Source organism: Panthera onca, chromosome B1 (genome assembly GCF_046562875.1).
Source record: "Panthera onca isolate mPanOnc1 chromosome B1, mPanOnc1 haplotype 2, whole genome shotgun sequence".
Classification (NCBI taxonomy): Eukaryota; Metazoa; Chordata; class Mammalia; order Carnivora; family Felidae; genus Panthera; species Panthera onca.
This window is the reverse complement of record NC_138342.1, coordinates 161,342,870-161,363,771: the sequence shown is the minus strand read 5'-3', so window position 1 is coordinate 161,363,771 and position 20,902 is coordinate 161,342,870. Positions and strand designations below refer to the sequence as shown.

The 20,902-nt window shown below is 35.7% G+C and overlaps 1 protein-coding gene across 6 annotated transcripts in view; it reads right to left on the bottom strand.

The window, feature by feature from the left end:
• The window catches only part of ADAM32 (ADAM metallopeptidase domain 32), a 174,394-nt gene that overhangs the window by 148,130 nt on the left and 5,362 nt on the right, over positions 1-20,902 (bottom strand). For 5 of the 6 annotated variants that reach the window (XR_009615993.3, XM_078445534.2, XM_060653507.3 and 2 more), the window contains exons 2-4: positions 13,885-13,964; positions 3,233-3,294; positions 772-847 (exon numbers count right to left, since the gene is read on the bottom strand). Coding sequence is in view for 5 of the 6 variants with exons in the window: in XM_078445534.2 (XP_078301660.1) it covers positions 772-847; positions 3,233-3,294; positions 13,885-13,964 (218 nt within the window). In the remaining variant the exon portion in view is untranslated. The remainder of the gene's footprint in view (positions 1-771; positions 848-3,232; positions 3,295-13,884; positions 13,965-20,902) is intronic. The other variant, XM_060653506.3, reaches the window with a different exon arrangement.

Genomic DNA, 20,902 nt, shown 5'->3' with positions numbered 1-20,902 from the left:
TGTCTGGTTGCCATGTTGAGAACTAACTGAGGGGATGGGCAAGGTATAGAAACAAGGAGATTATTCAGGAAGTTACAGTAATAATCCAAACATTTACTTGGAAAAGAGTGGTATCAGTGGATGGAGACAGAGGAAGAGGGTGGATTCTGGGTAGAATCAATTAAATTTATTGATGGATAGGATGAGGGTTAAAAAAAGTTTTAAAATGTATGATTTTGTGTCCAATAATATTTGTGTTTGCTTCTATTAGTCTTTAATTTATATTCATTTATTCAATAAAATATAAATAAACTAAATAACCAAATGGCGCCTATATTCTAGGTAGAGTAAAAGCCTCAGTCCATCAAGTTTGTCTTTAATTTACTAAGACTTCGGGAAGACCTAATAGTGAGGGAAATGAGGCAATAAATGGATTCTTAACTATATCACCTATGAATAGTGTTCTGTATTAGGAAAACATACATTCAATGTAAAAAAGATTTTAGGGACACCTGGGTGGTTCAGTCAGTTAAGCGTCTGACTCGATTTAGGTTCAGGTCATGATCTCAATGTTTGTGAGTTTGAGCTCAGCATCAGGCTCTGTGCTAATGGCACAGAATTCTCTGTCTCCCTCTCTCTCTCTCTGCCCCTTCCCTGCTCACTCTCTCTCTCTCTCTCTCTCTCTAATATAAATAAATAAATAAATAAATAAATAAATAAATAAATAAATAAATTTTTTAAAACATTAAAAAAGATTTTATAAATCTGTAAAATATAGAACTTAAATCTTACCTGAGCATCTGAAGGATATGAATTCACAAATCCTTGATTATACACATAAACCATAAAATTATGTGCTAAAAAAATCCTGAATTCAAAAAATGAGAGAATATTAAAAGTTATTCTTTCTGAAGCATATAAAGCAGTGCTCAGCAAAGTAAAGTAATACCCCCAGGCCAAATCTGACCTACTCTGTCTTTGTAAATAAAGTCTTATAGGAACACAGCCACACCCATTAATTTATGTATGGTCCATGGCTGCTTTCAAGCTACAACAGCAGAGTTGATACATTTTCATAGAAGTAGTATGATCCTCAAAGCCTGGTATATTTATTATCAGGGCCTTTATAGTAAGTCTGCAAACACGATAAAGGTAGTATTTTCTTTTGACATGTATGTAATTTATAGTCAAAGCAATATGCACTCAAAATAATTTTTCTATTTTAATGAACTCCCTTAAAGAAAATAAGAAGGGACTACAAGATGAGAGAAAAGGCATGGTAAAATTTACAAAGATATGAACTAGATATAGGATTATGAGAATTTTCCATTCTTTCTTTCTTTCTAAACTTTACTACCACGCATATATATTACCCACATAATAAAGTAGAAGCCGTATTAATCTAAACATAGATACTAAAACCAGAAGTTCAACATTCTCTGGTATCATTGCCTATACTTATCCTATTTTAGGTATGCTTCCTCACCTCATGGTCACTCTTCAATTCAATGTAACATAAGCAGACCACCCACACTAGCTAGTTGGGAATCCTCTACTAAAAGTGATCTCATATAGGTTACTAATGACCCTCTAGTTGTCAAATCTAAAAGGCAGTTTAAAGTCAAGTAAAAGTAGTCTGACATACACATACTGTTGACCACACTTCCCTTCTTTAAACTATCTACTCTTCAATTCTAATCATACCATTTCCACCTGGCTTCCCAAATATCTTTCTATATACTTTTATGAGTCCCTTTATCTAGATCCTTGCTTCTTCCATGGTATTCAATTCTGGGTTGTTTTTCCTTCTCACCTTTAATATTCACCCCATCTTTACACATTTATCTTGTTCATTTCTGGTGCTTCATTTATATCCACATAAAATAGATGGCTTTGAAATTCATACTCACATTCTAAATTAAATCTAACTGCCAAATGGACACTTCTGGAATATCCCGCAAGCACTTTATATGTAACTTTTCCAAAACTGAGCCCTTATTGCCCGTGACTCAGATCTGTTCCCCTTCTCCTTCACTGCCAAACCAAATCTCTACTATCACTATATCCAATGTTAGCTAATATTTTTCCTGCCACCTCAGTATATCTCAGAAAAAAAAAAAAGCCCTACCTCTACAGACATAGCTCTGCTTTTCATTATTTCTCATATAAGTTATTTGCAAGAACTTTCTAATTGTCATTATGCTGTCATAATCATTATGCAAATAACTTCCCAAACAATACACACATGCTCTATCCATCTCCTAAACTCCAGTTCCTATAATGCTTACCACTGTTTATAGTCCTGATAAGATGTTCAAATGCAATTTGAGTTCTTTCACTTTCCCTCTTATATACCTGAGAAGATCTTTGAGTTGTCATTTATCATATTCTTCCGTTCTGTCTAAAGGAGTAGGTTAACTGTTCTTTGACTCAATGCTATTCTTCAGCATTTTACATAAGGAATCATTTGTTTATACACCTGTCTCTAAGAAACTTCCCTTCAGGCAAAAAAAAAACTATGTTTCTTGTTTCTTAAAAAGCATTCATCTGAGCCTCTTTCTTCTTTTTCTGCCAAACATTTTTGAAAAAGTTATTTACACTTACTATTTTACATTTCTCACAATTCATCTCTCCCTCATACTATGTAGTCTAGTTCTATAACCAAAATTTAACTGAAACTATCCTAATGAAGGTCACAAATTAATTCCAAGTCAATTTTTCTCAACTTGTTTTCCATGAAAGAATTAAACCCCACAGAAAGTTATTTCAATTATTTTCTCAACTCCCTAAAGGATGGTACATAAGTAGTACTATTTTCCATAAACTATACACCAGCTTGCACAAGCATATAATCTAATTTCCATATTAAATTCCTTATTCCATATCCCTATTGGTAGGCCTGCCTCCCTCATCAAACTCTAACTGATACAATCAGTTACAGACTTACTTCTTATTGCAATAGCCTGCCCTGATTATATAGGTCCTTCTGGGTCTGCCAACAACATAAGATCATATAAATTAATCTTCAGGAGGTGAGTCCCTATTTTTTTCTGTTCCTCCCCACTATTCACAAAAGACTACTTAAGGCATTAGGAACAAAAATTTAATTAATTCACAGGAGAGCATCTGCTCATCTGAGACAACTAAAAGGTTTAATAACAACTACATTAATTATTTTTAACACTATTTTTATTATAAGTAAATAAATTCATATCAATAAAATGAAATACAAAACTAAAGAATAAAAAATTACCTTTGCTTAAGATGTATAGTGTATAGCTTCTGGTCTATTGTAATAATATATGATATCCATTCCTAGAGAACCCAGAAAACTAAGCTGATCAATGTGATACAAGCAAAACAAAAATTTTACATCAACGCATTCCTCCAAACAATCCCTAAAATGTCTTAATTAAAATGTCTGTGATAGATATGATTTAAAATCTGCAACAATATATCAAAAATTATAACATATACTTATTATATAATCCATTCTTACTATTTCCACAAAACTAAGTCCAACCTAAGGATTTATATAGGATTAGAAATCTATATTTAACTGAAGTTTAAGGTCTTCTGAAATTAGAGACTATGTGTTATGCTGTAATATCTATTTAGGGGACATCATTGGGATAATAAGGTATCCTGTAACAGTGAAGCTTATTCCATTAGGCACAAAAGATATTTATTTTAACTGTTTTCTTAAAATGTATTGTCTGTTTTCTATTTTTTCCAAATAAAAAATTCTTGAAATTTGGTATTGTTTTTGACTCTATCACTACCATTCCCAAGTTAAAACATAAATAACAAACAGTAAGTTGTAATATCAGTAAGTTGCTGCACCTGAGTGATGAGATTTAATCCAGCCAAAGAGAACATGTAAAAAGCAAGAGTTTGAGCATCACTGAAAAAAAAAACAAAAAAAAAGCAAAAAACCAAAAAAAACCTTAAAGCATTTAAAAACCAAAAAGACACAAATATCAGAATATAGAAAAAGATAAGCCTCCCAGGGTCTGTGACTGCCAGCCCTGCCCACCCACAAAAAATTCACAAAGGGCAGCACAGAGAGAGCATGATAGCTTGGGATCACTGTAACCCCAAAGTCAGACTGGGGGTAGACATCTGGTCTGACTGCAGGTCCTGCCCATCAATGAAAGCTTCTCAGGGGACAACACAGGGAGAGTGCTCTGCAGTAGGCTGACTGTAGTTCTGGCAAACATATGCTCTGACTCTATTCAAGTCCAATGCAGTCCCAGACTGGCTCCTTAACAACACAGGGAGCAAACACTGCACACGAATGGCAAAGAGAGCCATTATAGACAACTGGACTAAAGGTAAACACATCTCAACCACAACATTAGGGCACATGCAACACATATAGATAACATTCCTGAAACACCAGGATCTGGTAAATAGGGGACATTATACTTCAGGGCACTACAGGATCTCTTCTTCATAAAGCCACTATTTTCAAGAGCAGTAGACACAGCTGACATTCCTAACACATAGAAACAGACACAGAGAGTTAGACAAAATTAGAAGATAGCAGAACATGTCCCAAATGAAAAAAATAAAATGAAACAAAACAAAACCACAGAAAAAGAGCTAAATGAAATGGAAATGAGCAATATGCATGATAGAGAATTCAGAGTAATGGTCATAAAGACACTCACTGGATTTAAGAAGATCTGGGACAGAAAATATTAAAAGAACCAATCTGGGATAAAGACCTCAATAACAGAAACTAAAATACACTAAAGGGAATAAATCTTAGACTAGAAGAAGGAGAAGAACAAACCAGTGAGCTGGATGACAAAGTAATGGAAAGTAACTAAAGAGCAAAAAGTAAAAGAACAATAAAAATGAGAATAGGTTAAGAAATCTCAGCAATACCAATAAATGTAGTAACATGAACATTATAAGAATCCAGAAGGAGGAGAGAGAGAAGAGGGAAGAAAATTTATTCAAAAGAATAATAAATGAAAACTTCACTAATCTGGGGAAGGAAACAGAAATCCAGATCCAGGAGGCACAGAGTGCCCCCAACAAAATCAACCCAAAGGGGTCCATGCCAAATAATAATTAAAACAGCACAAAGAAATAATAGAGAATTTTAAAAGCAGTAAGAGAAAAGAAAACAGTTATATACAAAACAAACCCCATAAGGCTACCAGCTGATTTATCAGAAGAGACTTTCCAGATCAAAAGGGATTGGCATGATATATTCAAAGTTGAAAGGAAAAAAATTGGCAGCCAAAAATATTCTATCCAGAAAGGATATTCAGAATAGAAGGAGAGATAAAGAGTTTCCCAAATGAACAGATGTTAAAGGAATTAATCACCACTAAAACAGCTTTAAAAGAAATGTTAAAGGAGATACTTTCACTGGAAAAGAAAGACCATAAGTAAGGGTAAGGAAAAGAAAAAAACTCACAGGTACATATAAACATAATAAAAGTAGAAGATCAATCACTTATAAAACCAATAGGTAGATTAAAGCAGTAAATCAGTCAAAAGATTCACAAAATAAAAATATGTAAAGTATGACATCATATACCTAAAATGTGAGGGAAAGGAATGAAAAATCAATGCATTCATAACATGTTCAAACTTAAGTGACCATCAACTTAATACAGAACAGATATAAACACAGGATGTTATATATGAACCTAATGGACAGGACAAATCAAAAACCTGTAATATATATGCAAAAAATAAAGAGAAAGAGATCCAAGCATTTCACTAAAAACAGCCATCAAAAAGAGAAGAGAGTGCAAGAGAAGAACAGAACAGAGAAGAACTACAAAAAAAACTATAAAACAAGTAACAAATTACAATAATTACATACCTATCAATAATTATTTTGAAGGGGAAGAGTTAAGATGGTGGAGTATTAGGGGCACTCTATGCTTGCCTCCTCCTTGTAACATAGCCAAATACATAACAAATAATTCCTAACATCCAAGAAATCGATAGGAAGACTGAGAGAACAAACTGCATATCTCAGAGGGAGAAAAACAGCCACATCATGGAAGGTGGAAGCTGTGGAGAACTGATTAGGGGGAGAAAAGAATTGTGCTGTGGAGGAGAGGGAGCCTTGATCATGAACAAAGGAGAAAGAGAGACAAGACAGAAAAGGAGAGTAAGCAGCAGGCAGGGGACTGTAAAAGAAAAACTCTTCTCCAAAGACATTGACTAGGAAAAGGACAAGAGCTGATTATTTCAAGTTTTTACAAGAAGTGGAGCTCAAAGTCTAAAGTTTTAGAAGTCCACACCATCGCTGGGATCATACCTGGTGGCTTGGGGTGCTCCTGTGGGGAAAGAGGACAGAGGCCCAGGAGTGGACAGCATGGTCTGAGGATCCCCTGGGTTGCATAGGAGAAAGAGTTCCACTTCTTGGAGTGCATTTGAGAGACATGGCACTGCCTCTCAAGGGACAAAAGAGAAGGCCACTGAGCAGCCCCATTAACTAGCATACATAGCTGCAGAGGCACCAATTGAAGGCAGCTAACTGGAAGCCAGTTAGCTTTGGCTGTGCTTTACCATAAACTCCTAACCCCGTGTGGTTATGGGACTGCTTTTCCAGGACAAACCAGCACCAGCCACAGTGTGATAAGATCTTCCCCCAGAGGATCAGAGTGGGTCTAGACTGCTGCACAGGATTCCTAAAATTTAGAGTTTTGAAACCTAGCTGAGCACTTGAGATAAAACACAGGAACACTGATCTATCAGGCAGACAGATGGCTCAGAAACAGAAGGGTGAAGGCAGGGTTCTGATAGAAGCCCGGGACACAATATTCAGAATAGAAGGAGAGAGAAAGAGGGGAGATTGTTCGCTCTTCTATGAGGGCTTCCTGAACAGCAGCTGTTAAAAACGGAGTGCAAACTCCTCTCTCCAAGGATGAGAGAACAATATAACATTTCCACCCCACACCACCCCCACATTAGCATGGGCAGACTTCAGTGAGCAACACAGTATCCCAAGTGGAGGCTCAAGCCATTTACACAAAGTCCCACCCCACTGTGCCCTGCAGGTGCATCTTTACTAGGGCAAGTGATGCTGAGGACCAGTGCAGTAGGCCACTCCACCAGAAGACCAGCACAAACTCCCCAGCCACACCAATTCCACTGATCATAGAGTGCAGCAAAGCTTCATCTCTAGGGGAAATAGAATCTAGCCTTTTCTAACAAGCAGTTAAAATATACCTACTTACAATGTGCCACACACTGGACAAGATCCAAACAATCCACACTGCAAGCAAGGAGAAACTCTCCAGAGGACTGATCTGAGAGAAAGGGTAGCCAAATCACAACAGCAGAGTGCACAAAGCATACACCAAAACAACTTCTTGAAGGGCCAGGCCCTGGACAGTATATGACCTCTACTTAATACAGTCATTATTATCAGGAGCAGCAATATAACAGGGTTTCCTAACATACAGTTGACAGAGGTCTAGGCAAAATGCCAAGGAGGCAGAATTTATCCCAAAAGAAAGAACTGGAGGAGGTCATGGCCAGGGATCTAATCAAAACAGATGGAAGTAATATGCTTGAACCAGAATTTAAAACAACAATCATAAGGAGAATAGCTGGGCTTGAGAAAAGCATAGAAGAAACCAGAGAGACCTTTACCACAGAGATAAAAGCCCTAAAAACTAATCAAGCCAAAATAAAAAATTATATAACTGAGATGCAAAACTGACTAGATGTATTGGCAACAAGGATGGAAGAAGCAGAGGAATGAATAAGTGACACAGAAGATAAAATTATGGAAAATAATAAAGCTGAAAGGAAGAGGGAAAGAAAAATATTGGATCATGAATGTAGACTTAGGGAACTCAACAACTTCCTGAGCATAATAACATTCATATAATAGGAGTCTCAGAAGAAGAGAGGGGAAAGGGGGCAGAAGGTTTATTTGAGCAAATTATAACTGAAAACTTCCTTAATTTGGAAAAGGAAACAGACATTGAAATAAAAGAGGCACAGAGAATGCCCATCAAAATCAACAAAAGCCATAGACAACACCAATACATACTGCAGTAAAATTTAGACTATACACAGGAAAGGAAATAATCCTGAAAGCAGCAAGAGAAAAAAATCCTTAACTTACAAGGGAAGACAAATCAAAATCGGGTTCACAGCAGATCTCTCCACAGAAACTTTGCAGGCTAGAAGTGAGTGGCATAATATATTCAATGTGCTGAATGGAAAAAATAAATATGTAGCCAAGAATGCTTTATCCAAAAAGGCTGTCATTCAGAACAGAAAGAAAGATAAAGAGTTCCCCAGACAAATAAAACCTAAGAGTTCATGACCACTAAACTAGCCCTATAAGAAATATTATAGGGGACTCTTTGAGTGGGAAAGAAATCAAAAGCAACAAAGACTAGAAAGAAACAGAGAACATCAGAAACAACTGTAAGAAACAACTTAACAGGTAACACAATGGCAATAAATTCATATTTTTCAATAGTCACTCTGAATGTAAGTGGACTAAATGTCTGAATCAAAATATACAGGGTATCAGAATGGATAAACAGGAAAGACCCATCTATATGCTGTCTATAAGAGCATAAATCATTTTAGACCTAAAGAGACTTGCAGATTGAAACTGACAGGATGGAGAACCATCTATCATGCTAATGGATGTCAAAAGAAAGCCAGAGTAAAAATACTTATATCTGACAAAGTAGATTTTAAACCAGGCTGCAACAAGGGATGAAGAAGGGCACTATATCATAATTAAGGGGTCTATCCAACAAGAATATGCAACAACTGTAAACATTTATGCCTCCCAACTTGCATGTATGCAAATATAATAATCAATTAATAACAAACATAAAGAAATTCACTGAAAATAATACAATAAGAGTAGGGGACTTTAACATGCCACTTACAACAATAGATCATCTAACCAAAACTCAACAAAGAAACAATGACTTTGAATGACACACTGGACCAGATGGACTTAATAGTTATATTCAGAACATATCATTCTAGAGCAGTATACACATTTTTAAAGTGCACATGGAATATTCTCCAGAGTATATCACATACTAGGTCACATATCAGGACTCAACAAGTATAAAAATATTGAGATCATACCATGCATATTTTCAGACGCCAACACTATAAGATCAGCCACAAGAAAAAATTTGGAAAGACCACAAGTATATGGAGTTTAAAGAACATTCTACTAAAGAATGAATGGGCTAACCATGAAATTAAAGAAGAAATTTAAAAATATATGGAACCCAATGAAAATGAAAACATGACAGACCAGAACCACTGGGATGCAAAAGGCGGTCCTACAAGGTAAGTATATTGCAATACAGGCATACCTCAAGAAGCAAGAAATGTCTCAAATACCCAACCTAACCTTACATCTAAAGCAGCTAGAAAAGGAACAGCAACTAAAGACAAAGCCAGTAGAAGATGGGAAATAATAAAGACTCGAGAAATAAACACCATAGAAACAAACAAACAGTAGAACAGATCAACAAAACAAGAACTGGTTCTTTGAAGAATAAAACTGATAAACTTCTAGCCAGATTTATCAAAAAGAAAAGAGAAAGTACCCAAATAAATAAAATAATGAATGAAAGAGGAGAGATCACAACAAACACTACAAAAATACAAACAATAATAAAAGAATGTTATGAAAAATTATATGCCAAAAATTGAGCAATCTGGAAGAAATAGACAAATTCCTAGAAACATACAAACTACCAAAATTGAAACCCGAAGAAACAGGAAATTTGAACAGACCCATAACCAGCAAAGAAAATGAATCAGAAATCAAAAATCTCCCAACAAACAAAAGTCCAGGGCCAGATGGCTTCCCAAAGGAATTCTACCAGACATTTAAAGAAGAGTTAATACCTATTCTTCTCAAACTGTTTCAAAAATACAAATGGAAGGAAATCTTCCAAACTCATTCTAGGAGGTTAGCATTACCTCGATTCCAAAACCAGACAAAGAACCTACTAAAAATAAGAATATCAGGCCAATATCCCTGCTGAACATGGATGGAAAAATTCTCACCAAGATACTATCAAATCAAATTCAACAGTACATTAAAAGAATTATTCACCATGATCAAGTAGGATTTATTTATTCCTGGGCTGCAACTGTGATTCAATTGCAAATTAATCAACATACACCACATAAATAAAAGAAAGGATAAAACCATATGGTCCTCTCAATAGACATATAAAAAGCCTTTGACAAAACACAGCATCCATTCTTGATTTAAAAAAAAAAACCCTCAACAAAGTAGGGATACACAGAACATACCTCAACATCATGAAAGCCATATATGAAAGACCCACAGCTAATATCATCCTCAATGGAGAAAAACAGAACTTTAATTAAATGGTCAGGAATTAGATAGGGATGTCCATTCGCACCATTACTATTTAACATAGTACTGGAAGCCTTAGCCTCAGCAATCAGACAACAAAAAGAAATAAAAGGCATCCAAATTGGCAAGGAAAAAAGTCAAACTTTCACTATTTGCAGAGAATGTGATACTCTATGTAGAAAATCCAAAACAAAAACACCAAAAAATTGCTAGACCTAATACATGAATTCAGCAAAGTCTCAGGATATAAAATCAATGTACAGAAATTGGTTGCATTTCTATACACCAATAATGAAGCAGCAGAAAGAGAAATCAAGGAATCGATCCCATTTACAACTGCACCAAAAAACAATTAGGTACCTAGGAATAAACCTAACCAAAGATGTGAAAGATCCATACTCTGAAAACTATAGAACACTTATGAAGCACACTGAAGAAGACACAAAGAAATGGAAAAATGTTCAATGTTCATGGATTGGGAGAGCAAATATTGTTAAAATGTCTATACTACCCAACGCATTCCACATTTTTAATGTAACCCCTATCAAAATACCACCAGCATTTTTCACAGATCTAGAACAAACAATCCTAAAATTTGTATGGAACCACAAAAGACCCTGAATAGCCAAAGCAATCCTGCAAAAGAAAAGCAAAGCTGGAGTCATCAAGACAGTATGATACTGGCACAAAAACAGACACATAGATAACAGGAACAGAATAGAAAACCCAGAAATTGACCCACAACTATATGGTCAACTAATCTTCAACAAAGCAGAAAAGCACATGCAATGCAGAAAAGACAGCCTCTTCAACAAATGGTGTTGTGAAAACTGGACAATTATATGCAAAAGAATGGGACTGGACCACTATCTTACACTAGACACAAAAATAAACTCAAAATGGATTCAAGACCTAAGTGAGACTTGAAGTCATAAAACTTCTGGAAGAAGTTTATAAATATAGGCACTTCTGGAAGTGCCTATATTTATAGGCACTAATCTCTTTGAAATCAGCTGTAGAAACATTTTTTTTTTTTTAGATATGTCTCCTCTGGCAAGGGAAACAAAAGCAAAATTAAACTACTGGAACTATATTCAAAAAGAATGAAAATTTGCCATTCACAACTACGTGGATGGAACTAGAGGGTATTATGCTAAGCGAAATTAGAGAAAGACAAATCATATGACTTCACTCATACGAGGACTTTACGATACAAAACAGAGGAGTATAAAGGAAGGGAAGCAAAAATAATATAAAAACAGGGAGGGGGACAAAAACATAAGAGACTCTTAAATATGGAGAACAAACAGAGGGTTGCTGGAGGGGTTGTGGGAGGGGGGATGGGTTAAATGGGTAGGGGGCATTAAGGAATCTACTCCTGAAATCATTGTTGCACTATATGCTAACTAACTTAATGTAAATTTTAAAAATTAATTAAATTTTTTTAAATGGGCAGTAAACATGAACAGACATTTCTCCAAAGAAGACATGCAGATGAACAACAGTCACATGAAAAGATGCTCAACATCATTCATCATCAGGAAAGTGCAAATCGAAGACACAATGGGATGTCACCTCACATCAGTCAGAACAGCTAAAATAAAAAACACAAGAAACAACAAGTGTTGGCAAGAAGGTAGAAAAAAGGAACCTTGTACACTGCTGGTGGGGATACAAACTGTACAACCACTATGGAAAACAGTTTGGAGGCTCTTCCAAAAAATTAAGACTGAAACAACCAGGGGCACCTGGGTGGCTCAGTCAGTTACATATCCAACTTCAGCTCAGATCATGATCTCATGGTTTGTGGGTTTGAGCCCTGTGTCAGGCTCTGTGCTGACAGCTCACAGCCTGGACCCTGCTTCAGATTCTGTGTCTCCCTCTCTCTCTGCCCCTCCCACTCACACTCTGTCCCCCCCCCCCCTCTCAAAAATAAATAAACATTTTAAAAAACTGACATCAGGGGTGCCTGAGTGGCCCAGTTGGTTGAGCATCCGACTTTGGCTCAGGTCGTGATCTCGCGGTCTGTGAGTTCAAGCCCCGTGTCAGGCTCTATGCTGACAGCGCAGAGCCTGGAGCCTGTTTCAGATTCTGTGTCTCCCTCTCTCTCTCTGACCCTCCCCCATTCATGCTCTGTCTCTCTCTGTCTCAAAAATAAATAAACATTAAAAAAAAAATTTTAAAAACTGACATCAAAATACATCATCAGATTTAAAAAAAAAAAAGGACTAGAATGACCATATTAAACAGTAATTTCACTACTGGGTAATTACCAAAAGACTATAAAAACACAAATATGACAAGATATATGCACCCCTATGCATATTATTATTATTATTATTGCAGCATTATTTAATATAGAATGAACCCAAGGGCCCATCAATAGATGAATGGATAAAGAAGATGTAATATGTATACACAACAGAACATTACTCAGCCATAAACAAGGAATGAAATCTTGCCATTTGCAACAACATGAATAGATCTAGAAAGTATAAAGCTAAGTGAAGTAAGTCAGTTAGAGAAAGTCAAAGAAAGAATAGAATAGAATAGAATAGAACAGAACAGAATAGAATACCCCGAATTCAAAAAGATGTATGTACCCTATTTACTGTAGCACTTTACAATAGCCAAGATATGGAAGCTATTTAAGTGTCCTTTGATAAATGAACAGGTAAAGAAAATGTGGTATACACACACACACACACACACACACACACACACACACACACACACAATGGAATATTACACAACAATAAATAAGGATGAAATCTTGCTTTTTGTAAAAACATGATGGACCTTGAGGGCATTATGCTAAGTGAAATAAATCAGACTGAGAAAGACAAAGATCATATGATTTCACTCATATGAGGAATCTAAAAAACAAAACAAATGAATAAACAAATAAAAAGGAGAATCAGACCTGCAAAAACAAAGAACTACCTCTGATGGTTGCCAGAGGGAAGGGGGTTGAAGGGATGGACAAAATGCCTGAAGGGGAACGGAAGATACAGGCTTTTGTTTATATGGAATGAGTAAGTCATGAAAATAAAAGGTACAGCACAGAGAATACAGTCAATGATATTATAATAGTGTTGTATGGTGAAAGATGATAGTTACACTTGTGATCATAGCATAATGTATAGAGATGTTGAATCGCTATGTTGTATACCTGAAACTAATGTAACATGTGTCAACTATACTTAAAATCAAAAAATTTTTAAAAGAGATTCTCTTAACCATTTTGGTGAAAATTATTCTCTTCATCTGAATCATGTAAATATTACTCAGATAAGACCCTAATTCTTCTACATTATTTTCTTTATTAGAACTTTTAAAATTTTTACCATAAGGAAATGACAAATGTTAGACAAAACAGAAGATTCCCATCTATATATTTGCTTTCACTATCAAACTTAAAATTCCATATAAGTAGTAATAGTGTATACTTAGATTCATTCTATAATGGGGTTGACACATTTAATTGCTATAAATAAGAATTTAACAAATCATATAATATTGTGAAAAATATCTCTTACATTTTCTAGTTCCAAATTATCACTTGTATTTTCTTGGATTTTCTCTGGAACTATAATTTGTAAAAATGGATTTTGAGAACCTGAAGAAAGAAAAAAGATAGTTAATAATTGTGTCTTATACCTGACTATTTGTTCAGGTTCTTTTGTAGAATTCACTAAAATGCACATATGAGTCATCCTTATGTACTCCTATAAAAATCTTGAAAATGCTTAATTTAAAAACAGAGTAGTTATAAAAGATCAAAAAAAAAAAAAAAAGGACTAGGGGGTGGAGACAGGGCATAGTTAAACTTAGGCAAAATTTGCTGTTACTGGAGAAAACAAACAAACAGACCAAAAAAAAGGTCAAAGATATACTTCAAGCAAACTTTCCTTAAATAAAAGATTTGAAACAATACACTGAAAAGTACACAGAATTCAGGAATAACTGATAACAATTAAAATTGAGAAATATTCTACTAAAGTTATTGGGTGTCTAAGATAAAGAAAGAATCCTATTGGCCTATGAACAAAAAGAAAAACAAAATCATATTGGGCATAAGGGAGAAAAGCAGGCTGGCTTGACAATTTTTATAACAGTATTCAAAATTTAAAAACTGAAGAACAATGTCTTTATTTTTTTTTAAGTGTTTATTTAAATTCCAGTTAGTTATCACACATGGCAATATTAGTTTCAGGCGTACAAAGAGTGATTCAACACTTCCATACAACACCCTATGCTCATCACAAGTGTACTCCTTGATCCTTATTACCTATTTAACCCATGCCCTCACCCACCTCCCCTCCTGTAACCATTAGTTTGTTCTCTATGACTAACAGTCCATTTCTTGGACTTTTCCCCTTTTATTTTATTTTCCCCTTTGCTCATTTGTTTTGTTTCTGAAATTCCACATAGGAGTGAAATCACATGGTATTCATTTTTCTCTTACCGTGGTAAATCACATGGTATTCATCTTTCTATTCTCAGCATATTACTCTCTAACTCTATCCATGTCATTGCTAATGGCAAGATTTCATACTTTTTTAATGTCTGAGTAATATTCCATTGTATATATACATACTACTTCTTTTTTCTTCTCAGATATAGGATTAGGGTTAGGGTTTATGGCCAGTGTTAGGGTCAGGCTTAAGGTTAGGGCCAGGGTGAGGGCATGTTCCTGGTATCCTGCTGTTTAGAGAACTCTCCATAGGGCTCAATTTGGAGTTAGGGCTTTGGGGTTAGTGTTAGGGTTAGGATGAGGATGAGGATTAAGGTTTAGGGTTAGGGGTTGGGGATTAAGTTGGAGTTAGGGGTTAGGGTTAGGGTGTTGGGGGCTAGCAGGTTTATATTAACTAGAGAAGATGTTACTTGAACTGATGGTTTATACTCAGTGTAGTTTCAATAAGATATACACAAGGCTCTTCCCATATGCTTCTAACATATGTTTACAAACACTTATATCTTAATGAAAAAGGTGTCACTTGAAACATGCCATAGAATAGGTCTATTCCTACATGCTTTTACAGATGCATTTACAAACACATATAAATCAATGAAAAAGATGTTACTTGAACAATGGTTTATATACAGTGCATTTTCAATGAGGTAAGCATACGACTATTCCCATATGCTTTTATGTGTATGTTAGAAACTTTAATGAAATATGATGATACTTGAAAACTGAATCTACAGAGTGTGGTTTCACAGTGTTAGGCATACGACTATTCCCATATGCTTCTATGCATATGTGAGAAACTATAATGAAATATGATGATACTTGAAAAGACTGATTATACACAGTGTGGTTTCACAGCATTAAGCATATGGCTATTCCCGTAAGCTTCTACACATATGAAGAACTATGTTTTTAGAAAATCTTCAGGAAAAAGTGTAGACCCTTGTATTTCATCCCCAACAAAACTGTTATTCAAATATAGAGGCAAAAGACAGGTATTATAAGCAAAACTCAAGGAAAATAGCTCACCTCCACCTGTCACCAAAGGCAGAGAAACTTCTTCCAACAAAGGTACCAACAGAGTTAAAGGTTAGTTGTGGATATTAAACAAACTTAAATACAGAATAAGGCTAATAAAACTGTGGAAGTCTTAGTTATCCAATAGGGTACAAATGTTATTAAACCATGATGATATAGACATAACATATATAATAATGTCAGGCAGTGTAGCAGAAGAGGAATACCATAAGTGCATCCTGATTTCCTTACATTTATTGCAATGTGGCCCCCCAAAAATGTGACTTAAAGTTTAAAATCAAGTTATAGAAGTAGAAACATACTGTTTAATGGTATAACAGTGTATAATAACTAAGATTTAAAATAACCACAGTCATGTAATAAAGGGGAGAGCCAAAAGTGGGAAGAAGTACTAAGATATTAATTTTTCTAATTACGTACAGTGAGGAATCACTATTACTGCCTAAATAAAAATTTTAATCCATTATGTAAAACATTATAAATATTCCAAATTAAGAGAAGAGAAAACATACACAAAGGCACCTACAAAATAAACCAAAAGCCAGATTTTTACAATGAAATACTTTACCAAAACAAAAGTATGAAATCAGAAAAGTATGACAAGATCAAGATCTCAGAAGTTGTAAGATCAAAAATCTCAGTTTTATCAATAAATGTAAATAGAATAAAGCAACCAACTAAAGAAAATCTTCAGACTGGATCCACAAAATCAAAACCCAACTACTCAGACCTTCTATGGAATATTAAACACTTGCTCTAAGCTAATACTTATTTTTGAGGACCTAAAATATAACTGGTTCACTTCAGGAAAAGACATATGCTTATAAGAGGACTGGTGATACATGAAATTTAGGTTCAAATCTGTGAGTTTACTCGTGGGACTACACATTTATCCTATCATAATCTGACCAATTACAGAAGAGTATGTGGAAATAGATATAATCAATATCTTATGTAATCACCATCTTGCCTTCCTGACCCATAGAATGAGAACTATCATGGTAGGAAGTCTGTGAATATCATAATGCACCATCACCAAAACATTAAACCAAAAGTTTTTCTAAATCCAGAAGGTAGCCCAACCCTGAAAAGAATTGAAATACACAAGAGCAGTGATTCCTATTTTTTTCCTATTTTGTTTGTTTGATCTGTGCAGATTATAAGCAATAGAGAAAGACAAAGAATTGTCTTAAGTTTAATCAGGTGATATAACAAATATTGTTTATAGTAAAAAATATTGTTCCAAATATAGTCTCTTTACTGAAGCAAAGCAACACAGGCATTTGCACCTGCAAGTAACCCCTGATAGAAAAAGGTGTTTTCTCTCTCCCAATAAGCAGAAACTTTCCAGGAGCAAGTCTGCTTAACAGTGAGAACAATGTACTTTCACCATCCATACTGCCTCAGGTTCTTGAATCATTTCTAGTTCTACTTCTTCCTAGACTCTAACATCTCACTATCTTTGGTAAGGGGAATAATAATTCCTCTCAAAGATGTCCATACTCTAATCCCCAGAACCTGTGAATATGTTAGATTACAAAGCAAAGTATATTAAGGTTGCCAATAAACTGACCTTAAAATAGGGAATTTATCCTGGATTATCCATGTGGTATTAATTTAATCACAATGGTCCTTAAAAGAAGATGAATGCGGGTAGAAGAGAAAACCAGAGAGATGGTAGTGTGAAAATAACTCAGCCCAATATTCCTAGCTTTGAAGATGCAAGGTAGAGGGCCTAGCCAAATAATGCAAACAGCCATTAGAATCTGGAAAAGGCAAAAGGAAGCAGACTACTATAGCCTATAGAAGAAACACAGCACTTTCAACTCCCTGATTTTAGCCCAACGAGACCCATCTTTACAAAATTGTAAGATAATAAATTTGTATTATTTAAGCCACTAAATTTGTGGTAAACTGTTACAGCAACAATAAAAAAATTAATACATCATCTAAGAGACAATTATTCTAGAATTCTGGAATGAAATTGGACCACCATCTCAAACTATATACAAATATAAACGATACATACAAATATAATCTGAAACCATTAAACTCCCTATAAGAAAAAATAGGCAGTAAGCTCTTTGACATGGGTCTTAGTAATACTTTTTTAGATCAGTCTCCTTGTACAAGGGCAAAAAATCCCAAAAATAAATAAATGGGATTACATCGAACTACAAAAAATTTTATGCAACAAAGGAAATCATCAATGAAATTAAAAGGCAACCTACTGAATGAAAGTAGATATTTGCAAATCATACATCTGATAAGGGGTTAATATTCAAAATATATAAAGAACTTACACAAGTTAATATCTAAAAAACAAACAAACAAACAAACAAGCAACACAATTAAGAAACAGGCAAAGGGGCACCTGGGTGGCTCAGTTGTTAAGCATCCGACTTCAGCTCAGGTCATGATCTCACAGTTCATGTGTTCGAACCCCACATCAGGCTCTCTGCTGACAGCTCAGAGCCTGGAGTCTGTTTCAGATTCAGTGTCTCCCTCTCTCTCTGCTCCTCTCTCTCCCCCACTCATGCTCTTTCTCTCTCAAATAAACATTTTTTTTAATTTACAAAAAAAAAGAAAAGAAAAGAAATGGACAGAGAATTTAAATATACATTACTCCAAGGAAGACATACAGATGGCAAACAGGCCCATGAAAAGATGTTCAACATCATTAATCGTCAGGGAAATGCAAATCAAAACTACAATGAGATATCAATTCACACGTGTCAGACTGATTATCAAGAAGACAAAAAATAGTATTCTTAAAAAAAATAAAATTTGAACAGATTGGAATTTGGATGATCTAAGAAATTTTTGTTAATTTTTAAGGTGTGATCATGATACTATGAGATTATATTTCAAAAGTATATTTTTTGTCAATTAGCAATACATACTGAAATATTTAGAGATGAAATGATATGTCTATAACTTGTTCCAAATAATATGAGAACAGAAAAGCAGAGGAACATAAAAAGAATTGGCTAGGAATTTATAATTGTTGAAGCTGGGTTTTTTATACTCTTCTACTTCTGCATTTATTTGAAATTTCCATAATTAAAAATAAAATAATAACGGTAGAGGCCAAATAGTAAAGTATCCTCAAAGTGTTATTGGAAAAATAACTGTCAGTCTGAAATTCCATATCAAGCTAAATTGCCATTCAAGAGTGAGGGAGATATAAGGATATTTTCAAGTGAACAGACATTTTGTCACTCAAAATTTTTATGAAAAATCTAAGAAAGGAAGAAGTGCTAGAAACAAGGTAAGCAAAGAAAGCAGTAAACAGTGGATAAATCTAAGCAAACCTGACTGAGGAAACAAATAGTAATAGAGATAATGACTAGGAAAATAATAAAAGTGGCACTAAATACTAAATAACAATAATATGTAAGAAGATGAGAGTGGTGTCTGACAACTTTCTATTCTCATTGTTGGAGGAGTTAAAATGGCAGAAAAGTACAGCTGTATTGAGGTCAGAATACTTGGAACACCCAGGAAATCTATCCGCAGAGTTACAGAAAAATCTCCACATGTGGAGGGAGATAGCTTGGCAGGACTGAGCTGTGTGTATGTGATTTGGGGGACATAAAACAGAGTGGGCACAGAGGGGAGGGATCCCCTTCTATGGAGAGACAAAAGGGAAAAAGAAGGTGTGGACTGTGGTATTGTGTTAGGACAAGAGAAAAACCTCTGCAGATCAGGACTGGTGAACAAGAAATACAAAGAGTGCCACTCTCTGCTTTGCAAACAGCCATAGGAGCTGAAGATCAGAGTTTTCAAAAGCACTCCTTTCTCCAAACTGGAAGACATGTGCACACTTCCGGTGGGGAGGGAAGCCGGCCTGGGGAGCAGTAGTGATCTCAGGGGCTCACTGGGAGAGAACAGTCCCCTCCCTTGAGTACTGTGGGAAGAGGGAATATTGCCCCCCAAGGAAAAACGACCCTGCAGGCGTCTACCTTATCAGCAGGGCTGAGTGGCAAGCCCTCAGAGTGGCTTGCCCCTGAGTGGCAAGTCCCAGAACAAGGTCTGGGACATGCCCACTCCTTTAAGACCTCAGGTTTTGAATCCCAGCCAAGCACCCCAGAATGCACCGGAGAACTGTGGGGCAGGACAAACCAGCCACTAGTGCTACTCTGTGAGAGCTGGCTGAACAGCGTGGTTTGAGACACAGGGTCTGGGGAGAGACTGGATGTCGCCATTTTTCCTCTCCCTCACCAACATGGTGAGGCTTCGGGGAAGGGGACAGCTGCCCCCAGTGGAGGCTTGGACCTGCTTACACCAAACCCCGCCCCTCCATGCCTGGTAACTGCCTATCTATTGGAGTGAGACCAACACTGATCAAACCAGACAGCCTCTTCTCTAGACCAGCACAGCCACTGGTCCCAGGTACCAACAGACAACTGTACTGCAGTTTTGTATGTTAATCTGTTGCTCTTTTCTCTCTCTCTCTCTCTCTCTCTCTCTCTCTCTCTCTCTCTCTCTTTACTTTTCTTTCCTTCTCCTCTCTTTTCTTTTTCTTCCTACCCTCTTCTTTTTTCCTTTGGAATCAGGCTCATAGTTTCTGATTTGATTTTTGGCCAGAAAATCTGCTTTGTCTGTTTAATCAGGCATTTTTACTCTATTCTTTTTACACCTTTTCTATAGCTCCTTCTTTATTTTCCTTTCTCTCTTTCTTGATTAAGTCTTATAGTTTCTTTGATTCTCTGTGTGGTCTTTTTTTTCACCCCTTTCATTTTTCTCTTACTATGGGATCAGGTCCCCTGCCCTTTCCTTTTTTCCAGGATTACTTCAATGAGCAAATCAAAGCACACCTGGTGGAAGGTTTAAACAATCCACCACTATGAGTAAGGAAAAGCTTTGTAAAGACAGACCAGTGGGATAGAGCAGCCAAATATGCAACAGCAGAGCGCATGCAACATACTCCAAAAATACTGCCTGAAGTGCCAGGCCCTGGAGAGTGTATGGCCCCTTTTTAATACAGTAGCTTTCACAGGTTCAGAACACATAAAAAGCTATTAAAACATATAAAAGAAACC